Source organism: Microtus pennsylvanicus, chromosome 2, assembly GCF_037038515.1.
Source record: "Microtus pennsylvanicus isolate mMicPen1 chromosome 2, mMicPen1.hap1, whole genome shotgun sequence".
Classification (NCBI taxonomy): Eukaryota; Metazoa; Chordata; class Mammalia; order Rodentia; family Cricetidae; genus Microtus; species Microtus pennsylvanicus.
Genome location: NC_134580.1, coordinates 96,948,697 through 96,959,000, shown reverse-complemented (window position 1 = coordinate 96,959,000; position 10,304 = coordinate 96,948,697). Strand labels below are relative to the sequence as shown.

The 10,304-nt window shown below is 54.6% G+C and overlaps 1 protein-coding gene across 3 annotated transcripts; it reads left to right on the top strand.

Moving 5' to 3' along the window:
- Positions 1-205: 205 nt before the first annotated feature.
- Ccdc9b (coiled-coil domain containing 9B) lies at positions 206-9,335 on the top strand. 3 transcript variants are annotated; one of them, XM_075961788.1, is made up of 11 exons: positions 206-356; positions 1,180-1,293; positions 1,582-1,689; positions 2,284-2,430; positions 2,514-2,642; positions 3,287-3,501; positions 3,767-3,819; positions 4,599-4,652; positions 4,736-4,826; positions 5,409-5,448; positions 5,532-9,335. In XM_075961788.1, the coding sequence occupies exons 1-11, from the start codon at positions 345-347 to the stop codon at positions 6,075-6,077; spliced, it is 1,509 nt and encodes a 502-aa protein (XP_075817903.1). In that variant the 5' UTR covers positions 206-344; the 3' UTR covers positions 6,078-9,335. The 3 variants fall into 3 exon arrangements, with proteins under 3 accessions (XP_075817903.1, XP_075817905.1, XP_075817904.1); XM_075961789.1 differs by lacking the exon at positions 206-356 and adding an exon at positions 922-982; XM_075961790.1 differs by lacking the exon at positions 4,599-4,652 and having other exon boundaries at positions 220-356.
- The last annotated feature ends 969 nt before the right edge of the window (positions 9,336-10,304 follow it).

Sequence of the window (10,304 nt, the reverse complement as noted above, 5' to 3'; positions counted from 1 at the left end):
TTCCCGGGGTTCAGGACCACAGGTTAAGGTGGGCCTTGGGTGCCCAGGCCTCCTGTGCGGGGACACTGAGGCAGGGCAGGGAGAGGTGTTAGACAAGACCAGCCAGCTGCTGGTGCCCTGGTCCTCGCCCTTTGAGAGTGGAAGGGTGGGGGTGGCGGCTGGCCAGACGTTCCTGGCCGGGAGCCCAGAGCACTCTCTGGTAATCACAACATGATCTCTTGTGCTGAGCAGAGAAGCTGAAGCCGGCAGGGAGAGGCCCATAGGCCCGGCTCTGGTGGCTCCAGCTTCCCTCCAGCTCTGGCTCCCGGGGCTGCTTTGGAATCCTCTCAGTGACTGCTATTTCCATGAACTTGGCTGTGAGTGGCACCTTGTCTTGGGCAGAGGGCTTCTGGGGGATGGGAGGGGGCTGAACTGCTAAGCAGCCACAGTCTGGAGACAGCTGGTGACAGCTGGGCCTGGGAGGAAGAAGGCCATGATGAGGCAGGTGGTGGGCTGGGGACGTCACTGGGTGGAACACAGACCCCGCAGCCAGATGGGAGCAGGACCTCAGATCTGGACGCAGAGATGTGGCTTTCCCAGAGCAGCTCCCAGCTGGAGCTGCCATGGACCCGCTGCTGTCCTGCCCACCAGTCAGCAGCTCCGACCTGGAGGGCTGGCTGGGCCCGCTTGAGCAGCCCTCTCCTGCAGACTGCGCACAGACTGTGGGGTCCAGTGCCCAGGAGGCCAGAACCAAGCTGAAACCTCTGTGTGTGTGTGTGTGTGTGTGTGTGTGTGTGTGTGTGTGTGTGTGTGTGTTTCTAGATTTGGGAGGCAAAGAGTTCCCCCCACCCCCTCGACCTCCTGAATCCCCTGGCAGCTTCCCAGTCACGGCGGGTTCTGCTGCCAGAGCCATTTTTAACTCCCATTCCAGGCTGTGCTCACAGCAGAACTCCCTGGGGAGCCAGGGGGAGGGGCAGCCTTCTGATGGGAGCAAAGGCCCTGGGTATGGAGCCCTGACCTGAGCCCCCCAGGAGGCAGACTGGCAGATAGGCCTCACTGGGATGGGGCTTGGGGCCATACATCTTCCTAGAGAAGCCCCTTTACCTTCTGTGTGCCTTAACGTAGGAACATGGCCTGTTCTTTGAGCAGGAATGTTAGAAGTTAGGTCATTGGTGAGCTTGGGTTCCTTGTCTTCTGCAGGGACCTCACAGAGCTGAGTCCACAATGCGCAGGCACGAGGACAAAGACGCCGAGCTGGACCGCAGGATAGCTGCCCTGCGCAAGAAGAACCAGGCCTTACTGCGCAGGTACCAGGTGAGTGGGTTGTAGCGGCAGAGAGGACTCCTGTCCCTGAGTGCCCTCAAAGCCTGTTCATGCAGCAGGTTCTTTCTGAGACATCTAGACCCCGTCTCCAGGCCCTGACCCAGGGTCTGGGTGCATCGTTCCTCTCAGAGGCGTGGTCAGAGTCTCGGGCACTGGTGAGGCCGGTGCTTCTGCCCCCTCGTGCCCCACTGGTGTTTCTCTGTGTAGGCCTGTCAGCGGTGTCTGTGTGTCTGTGAGCCTGGGGGGCCGTGGCCTTGCTGATCCCAGGCCCTCCCACAGGAGATCGAGGAAGATCGTCGCCAGGCAGAGCAGGGGGGCATGGCTGTGACCACACCAGGGCTCTTCCAACCTGACAGCCTCACAGTGACCATCAGCCAGGTTCCTGGTGTAAGTTCACCCTGGAGAGTGGCAGAGTTAAGGCATGATTCCGTTCCTGGGCTGTTACCACTACCCCACTTTCTCCTGTTTGCCTTTCTGGGTGTCCCCCCAGCAACAGGCCTCCTTAACAACCAAGTCTTGCTATGCTCCCCCAAAGGAGGGCAGATGAAAGACCACCAAACAGAGGCTTTCTACAGCCTTTTCCAGCCCCATGACTTTGCACAAAAGCCAGAAAGCACAGTCATCACCCTACCCCAGCCCCTGAGGCTAAAACCTCACTGGAAGCAGAGGACAGAAAAATCTAGGCTAAAAGCAAAAGAATCCGTGCCTTAGAGATAAGGCTGTATTGTCTGTGTGCTCTGGGTTTCTGGAGATGACAAGTCCTCATGGCATCTTGGGTGCCTGGGTTGGCCCTTAGCTTTGGATAGCTAATGCCATTGGCACGTGGACTCCTGAAAGGTCAAGTTTCTCCACGGGCATTCCAGAGAGGGCCAGGGCTAGAACCCAAACCTCGGAACCCCTTGCCCAGCACCTAGCACCCAGAACCTGGCCCTGCCTAGGACTGCCTACATGACCTGAGGACACAGGTGTCTCACTCTGCAGGAGAAGAGGGTGGTCAGCAGGAACTGGGCCAGGGTGCCCCCTGGAAGGATTGATGCGCTGACAGATGACAATGCTGCCGCCTCGACGGGCACTTTCTGCATGGGGGACCGGGTGGAACTAGCTGTCACCATGGAAAACAAAGCCAGGGTGAGCATTGGCGCTTCCAGACCCCGGGTGGGCAGTCTCCTCCCCTTTGGCTCAGACTTGACATCCATCTACACCCTCGACAGGCCAAACGGATCGTGAGTGAAAAACCCACCACCCAAGCAAGGACCCCAAGGGCGAAGGGGACATCTGGAGGAGTCCGGGGCCAGAGCTCTCCCCTGCAGATGGGTTTCAGCCCAGATTCAGCAGGGAAGGTACATTTTCAAGAAGGGATAGGAGACACAAATTGGCAATCCCCGTTGGGAGGAGGTAGAGAAACAAAGTCAGATATGTCCCTTGCCTAAGGGGAGCATGTCCTAGGCACCACCTTCGAGAATTCTCACCCTCTTCCCCTTCTCTGACTTATATTCACGTTGGGTGCACCTTGCCATGAGAAATGGTTTAAGCCAGAGCTGTGATTCGGCCATGAAAAGACCCATAACTCAACATTATCCTAAGTGTCAGTGGGATGTGTAGGCGACTGGCTATGTGCCAGCTGTGACCTCTAGGTGGCAGCAGCCCCTTGTAATTGCTCTTGCTTTTGCTCACAGCCTCTGGGTGCCCCTGCTATCTAGGGGCCAGTCTGCCCACACCAACGACTAAGAAAGGAGACGCCGCCTTTTACAGATAAGGAAGTAATGCATACAGAGGTTAAGTTACTGGTCCCAAACAGACAACTAACAAGTGTTCAGATGCAAACAGCCCATAGCAAGTACAGCATGCTAGAGACAAGGCAAACCTAATCACATACTGGGAAGTGGACACCCTGAGAGAGGAAGGGCTTAGCGGACTCTCTGGAGCTCCACTTGAATCATCTCCTTTCTTCTCCCCCACAAGCCTACGTGCCTTTCCTTTGCAGGGCCGTCTGGAGCCCCGGAGTCCAGGCGTGTCCCCAGGCCCACCTCCCCAACAGCCTGTGGGACTCCCCCCAGAGGCCAACTGGGACTACAAGCACGGGAAGCAGGAGCGAGAGCAGATGGACCTGGCCCATCTTGACATTTTGTGTCTTACCAGGCACAAAAATGCACAGGGTGACTGGAGCCGCCCGTGGGACCTGGATAAAGCCAAGTCCATGTGGGTGGTATGGCTGAGTAGCTTGCTGAGACATTGTGATTGAGGGACCCGGGTAGGGCTAACTGTGAGTGCCTCTTGGAGGGAGAGGACCTGCCTTGGACTCCTAGTCAGACCCTGGGCTCAGGGTTCTGTGTGCCCCCTCTCTTGGGTCCACCACCCTTGTGCCCTGAGGTTAGGGGAGGCAGTGTCAGGGTAGAGGCTAATGCAGCCTCTGTTCACATTGGCCCCAGTGGACAGACCTAATGCCCTCCTCTGTCTAACTCAGGCCACAGAACTGCAGCAAGCCTAGAGATAAGAACTGGACCCCAGGCAGAAAGGGTGAGCCAATACCCACCGTGTGTCCTGTGCCTTGTTTGTCTTTTGGGACATTCTCAGCCCAGGCTGGCCCAGAACTCATGACCCTCCTGTCTCATCTAGGATCCCACTCTCCTCTCTTTTCTGTCTCATCAAAGATGAAAGGAAACACGGAAAAATATCTTCCTTTCCTTCCTTCCTCTCCCGTATTGTTCCATCTCTCTTGAGTCCTCTGAGGCACAGCTCAGTTTGGATTCTGTGGGAGCTGACCTGGGTCTTTCCAGACGCTGGTCCTTGTGGGGTAAAAGTGTGAGTGGAGCTGGGCCGTGGTGGTGCACACCTTTAAGTCTAACACTTGGGAGGCAGAGGCAGGCAGAGCTCAGTGAGTTCGAAGCCAGCCTGGTTTACCAAGCGAGTTCCAGGACAACCAGACTGTTACACAGGGAAACCCTATCTCAAAAAACAGACAAACAAACAAACAAAAAAAAAACCAAACCCAAAACACCAATAAGTCCAAGTGGTCCTCTCTGGCCTGCTGTGGAAACTGTCCTGTGGACTTCTGGTGTCTTCCTGCCTCGTATGTAGAACCTGGGGGCTAACGAGCTGGCCATGTCTCATAGCTGGGGAGTGGAAAAACAGCCCAGGACTACAGGCCTGGCCAGGCTTTTCCGGGGAGGCGGCTCAGGCTTTGGAGGAAGTAGAACTCCTAGCAGGATTACTACTGGTAGCGTCTTGGTACTAGGGAACTGCTGTCTCTGTTTGACCCTTTGACACCCCATCCCCATTTCCTTTGTCTCTCTTAGGTCCTAGGACACATCAGAAGCTACAGCCCCCACCACCATCCATGGATGGAAAGCGTGAGTTGGGAGAAGAAAAGGAGCAGGATTGCTTTCGCTGGTGAAGGCAGTGGCTACAGCCCTCTGTCCTTAATGTCTTGCAGGTCGGGGTGAACAATCTGGAAGACCCTCGGTGACACCCACCATAGGCAGCAAAGCCCAGGGGAAGGAGAGACTGACTGGCAGAGCCCGAAGGTAACAAGCTAACAAGCGGCGGCAGGGGACAAAAATCAAGGCAGGCATTTAGGTGTCCTCATTTCCTGGACTGGCCCAGGTCCCTCTGCTTCATCCCCAGGGCTCCTGCTTCCTGGCTTCTTGCTGCCTGTTACAGGTTAATGAGATACCGAGAAAGGCCACCATCATAGGTGGTGTTGGTGAGAACCTGGTGCCCAGAGACTGTGGTAATTACAACAGCTCGCTTCCTCTGGGATGTGAGGTGTGCCTTTCCCAGGCGGAGCACGCAGGGACATGCCTGGAGTCCCTATGGATCTCATGGTGCAACAGGCTTGATCATAAACAGCAGCTGGGGACCCAGGATGGATGCTCAGAGGAAATGGCTAGGTTTGAGAACCAAGATCAGGCTGGGGAGGAAGCATCCTGGAGCCTCATTGTGGTTCTGGCCCTACTCTGAAACCTCTGGGCTTTAGCTTCTCTTTGGGGTTATGAAGGGGGTTACTTGAAACAAGATAGAGCCTGGCCCAGGACCCGCCTGGCACAGGGCCCGCCTGGCCCAGGACCTGCCTGGCACAGAAACTGCCACTTGCTGTGTTTCTACAGGTGTGGCCTGAAAGAAGACGAGAAGCTGCAGAGCCAGGAGGTGGGTACTTAGGCATAGGATAGGGCAGTGTGGGGATGGGAGCCCCAAATTTACTAGTCAGCTGGGCTCTTCTTTTGCTTCAGGGAAGTCAGAGCACCACGAAGACTCCCAGTACAGAGGAAGAGCATGAACAAAAGCAGAATGAAATGGAACCAGGCAGACAGGAGACCATCCCTGCCATCAGTCCAGTTCTGGCCTCCCCAGAGGGGCTAAAAGAGGAGTCAGGAACCTCTACTACAGTCAGTGTGGCCCTAGACACCCCACAAAATTCTGATTTGGCTCCCCTTGACCTCTCTCTAGGAGGAGCTAGCAGCCCCAAGCCTGAAAAAAGTACATGTGGACTCAGTACAAGGTGTGGGGTTCCAGAAAGTCCAGTACCACGGCCAACTGGTTCTGAGCAGCAGACCTTAGCAAGGAATGACCACCAGTCTGGGTTGGCAGGCTGCATTTATACTGAGCCACTGAAAGAAGCAGAGGCCTCAGAGTCCAAAGAGGACCAGGCAGGTAAAGCTGGGGCCCAGCAGAACCTGGCACTGAGAAGCAGGCCCCCCAGAGGAACTGGCCAAAGGGCAAGAGGCACAAGTAGAAGAACCGGGGCAGGAGGCCCTGGCCCTGCAGGAAGCTGCTGAGCAAAGCTCATGGGAGTTGGGGAGCCAGGCTGTGGAGGAGAGAGCTCAATCAAGAACCTTCTGCAGGACAGGGATATCTGGCTGCTTGTGGCTTGTACCTTTGTGGTGGAGCAGTGTGGCAAAATTCCGCAGGGGCACCGCGTGAGGGCCGCCTCTGCACATCTCTCTACGCAAGCGGGCTTTTACATATGGGCAAGGACCCTGGCACATTTGCCACACTGGGCTCTCTTGTCCAAGGATGGTATCCCTGGCCTGGGCCTATTGCTACCTAGGATAGGGCCCTTCCCACAAAGCAAGAGTTGGTAGTACCCCAGAATGTGGGTCTCCTGGCTCCTTGTCATTCCACATTGCCAGGTTTCCCCGCCCAGTCAGAGCTTTCGGGTTCCTCAGCTTTAGGTAGTCTCAGTGCTGGTGTGGCCAGCCCAGCCCCTTTCTGATACCCATGCCTTGCATCCAGGTGACTCACAGTCCTGGCCTTCCAAGATGCCCAAACTGGGATTTCAACAATTGCCCAAGGCCCATAGAAAGTGGGTTGGGGCTCATGGCTGTCAGGAACAAGGTTGGAGTGGAAGGCTTCTTGAGGGAAGGGAAGCATCGGAGGGCCTCTTCTTTGATCTGGGCTAGGCTTCTCTTGTCCATGGCCACAGGTGAATGGAAGAGTTCACTGGCAGGTACTGAGTCTGCCTCTTCTATATCCAGATCAGACATCGTGGGTGCCCTGAATGGACCCTGCAGACAGGGCCATTTCCTGACCGACCTTCCTTCCTTCCTTCCTTCCTTCCTTCCTTCCTTCCTTCCTTCCTTCCACATTTCCACTCACCAGGGCCGTGCAGAAGCCAGCACATAGGCGGAGACAGAGGAACAGCAACCTCAGCTCAGTACCGACACCAGGATGTGTTGTTCTCGCTCCGTCTCCATCCAGGCCCCTCCCACGGGGCCCACGTCTGGTGAATTATCCAGACTCTGCACAAGCTGTGGCTTCCTTTCAATACAACAAACATTTCCTGAGCATCTTCTCCCAGTGATCCAGTCAGTGGGCGAGGGCGACTCTGCCAGCAGGAGGGAGGGAAGGAGCTCAGTCATCAACAGCTCCAGGCTGAATGGCAAGTGCTGTTCTCCTCTGTAGATGCCTGGCAGCCTTGGGTATGACGAGGGTAGCAGCCTGAGAGAGCCACCCCACCTTTGCTTCCCTCTTTTGATATGGCCTGTGCCCTTGCTCCCAGGCCCGCATCTAGATAGCACCATGCAGCCCCTCCCCTTTCTTCTCTACAGGGTGTGTGTGTGTGTGTGTGTGGTGGGGGTCTCACAACAATCCTCTGAAACTCTAGGGAAAGCCCACACCATCTCCATCTTTACACGTGTGGCCTGAAACCTGGGCTCCAGTCTTGGCCTTCCTTCCTGGCTCTTGGGTCTATTGCCTCTACTCAGGCAGTGTGAATCTTCAAGCAGGTCATGTTGTTTAGAGACTTCTCGCACTCCGCACTCCGTGTGCAGGTTGAACCCAGGGGGTCTGGGGAAGGTCTGGGTGTTTGCTTTTCTAGTAAGTCCCAGGTGAGGGAGGCATGGCTGCTCTTTTTGGCTTGAAGCACCCTTCGAGGAGTCGGGTTCTGGAGTGGAGTGTGTGAAGGATTCAGGTTAGAGCGAAGTCTACACTCTAAGGCCAGTTGCTGGCTATGCAGGAACTAGGGGAGTGCTGGCCCTGCCGAGTAGAAGAGGCTTCCTGGCTTCTGAGGCTCCTGCAAAAGAACCTTTGGGCAGTGAGTAGTGGAGTCTGCTCTACAGTGGATGAAAAGGAAGCTGGCTAGGGAGGGATGTGACAGGATGAAGCTGGCAGGAGGGTCAGCGGAAGTTTGGAGAGGCAGAAAAACATTCTTGTACATGTGAGACATGCCTGGGCCAGAATGAAGGATCCAAATTCAAGTTTTTATCCTGCCTTCCAGCCTCAAGTCTAGGTCTTTGGAGTGTGACACGGGCCCTGGAGCTCATGACTCCTAAGAGATGGGACTGGAACAGAGCAGATTCAGGCAGAGTTCTTGAATTCAGATACTGCAAAGAAATGATGGTGATCAAAAATTCAAATTCTTGGCTAGGGGTGCAGGTTGGGAGAGTTCATTCTCAGCATACATGAGGACCTAGGTTCAATCTCTAGGATCCTCAAGATAGCGAGAGAGAGAGAGAGAGAGAGAGAGAGAGAGAGAGAGAGAGAGAGAGAGGAGAAGAGAGAAGAGAGAAAGAGAGAGAGAGGAGTCACAATTTGCCCCCCCCCAATTGGATGCTGCCAATTGTACAATGTACTTCATTAAACCACACAGAGCAGGACATGTTTGACCGCTGGCTGAGGATGTAAACATCTGGCAGGGTTCTAGCTCAGACCTTACAAAGGGACCTAAGCAGGAGAAAGAGCTGGCAAGGAGGACTGAGGGCATGGGGCTTTTCTTCATGGGCAACAGCCATTAAGTAGATGACTGCGGGAAGCCGTCCTAGGGATTGGAGAAAACAGAAGCCGGAAGCCGACACAGGGCATCTTCATCACTGAAGCCGGCAGTGCCAGCAATGACACCAAGCTTTCCCTGGGAAAGGGAAGCTTTTCTCCAAGATAAGATAAGATAAGGGTGTCACCTCCCAGCTCTCTGGGTGTGGCCAGCCTGCTCTGTGACAGAGTCAACTCTGAGCAGGAGAAATCCCTGTCAGTCATTCCTCTCGAGGCTGCAAAGAGCTCGTTGAGGTGACTCTTGCTGGTGGCTTTGTTGAAAGGTCTGACCCGGAGCTTTCCCATAGGAAGCCCTCTTCTCTCCAACAACCAGACAAGACTACTTTTCAAAAGTAGGAGTCTTCATTAAACCCAGCTCTGGGGAACCAGATGCAGGGCTGGAAGGAGCCAACAAGGAAGGTCCCCAGGGGGACCCTGGAGGGAGAGGACACAGATCACATGCAGAAACCTTGAAACAAAGAAGGCGGGATGGAAACAGGATGGAATCGGAGATGATACTGTAAGAAAGGTGTGTGTTTTGATCCCAGGCCCTGTAGTAGAGCAGAACATACTTTGGAGTCTGAGACTCTAAATATGAACCCTGGACCTCCCATCCACCTTGGTCAACTTGAACCTCTAGAAGCTTCAGTTTCCCCATTTGCACAATGAGGCTTGCAGCAGGACCTCCAAGGAGTTGCTGAGAAAGCTGGCCTGTGCAAACTATGCCTGCACTCAGTAGACTGCGGAGCTGACACAGAATGTTAATAAACAAGGTGGACCTTGGATACAATGTCCATGTCTGCTTGTGTTCTGTCGTTTTTTGTTTTTTTACTTTCCTTTTACTGGGGATCAGTGCTCTCTCCATGGCAGTTTTCCTTTCCTTTCATTATTTTCCTCCAGAAGCCCACCCGCTAGGGAGCTTCCTCTGAGTCTCCCAGAAGCAAGTTCTGCCACCCAAAGGAGCAAATGACTGGTTTTCTTATGGTCAACCTCAGCTATTTAAAACAACGTACAAGTTAGGAAGATCTGACCACTAGTTAACTCCAGCCCCGGTCCCACCCTCAGGAATGAGACTTATAGGAAAAGATGACACTGGGCCTTAAAAACACCAAGAAATGGCAAACTTTTTCATAAGGACTGTCTTTTCTGGGAGTGGGGGTTGCCAAGAGAAGCGAGGAAAACAAAGGCACGGCCATTTCGCACTGTCATGTATCGGTGTCCCCCAGCATCTCCTTCTGAGTCGGAGTTCTCTGGGCTACAGAGGAAGGACAGATATGGTGACCGCAGCTTCCCCACACAGGCAAAAATTGAGGGCTGGGAACGGTGAAGAGGAGAGCCAGCAGAGTCCAGACTGCGGCTGCTTTCTCTCAAGTCTGCTGTGCCTACGTCACAGCTCTCATTAACATCCACTTGACGCCAGGGAGGTGAAAAAGCGCAGACCTGGCACCAGAAAGAACAAGCATGGCACCCACTGCTCCTTTTAAGGACTGGTTCGAGCAGCAGCCAGCCCCGGGGCAGGAGGTGCGGGAGGTGAGCAAGAACACCAGCACCTTGGAGGCTGAGGGAGGAGACTACAGCCTACCTCCATCTTAACAAGCTCTCCAGGGCAAACTGTCAAAAATAATGGACGGCGTAAGCTTTTTCCTTCTTACAAACTCTGGGGACATAGTGTTTCCTCTCCCTCAAGCAGGGCAGCTGGCTCCAATGAAGCAAAAGAGTCAAAAATCACACTGATGACGAGCTAGCAAAACAGAAAG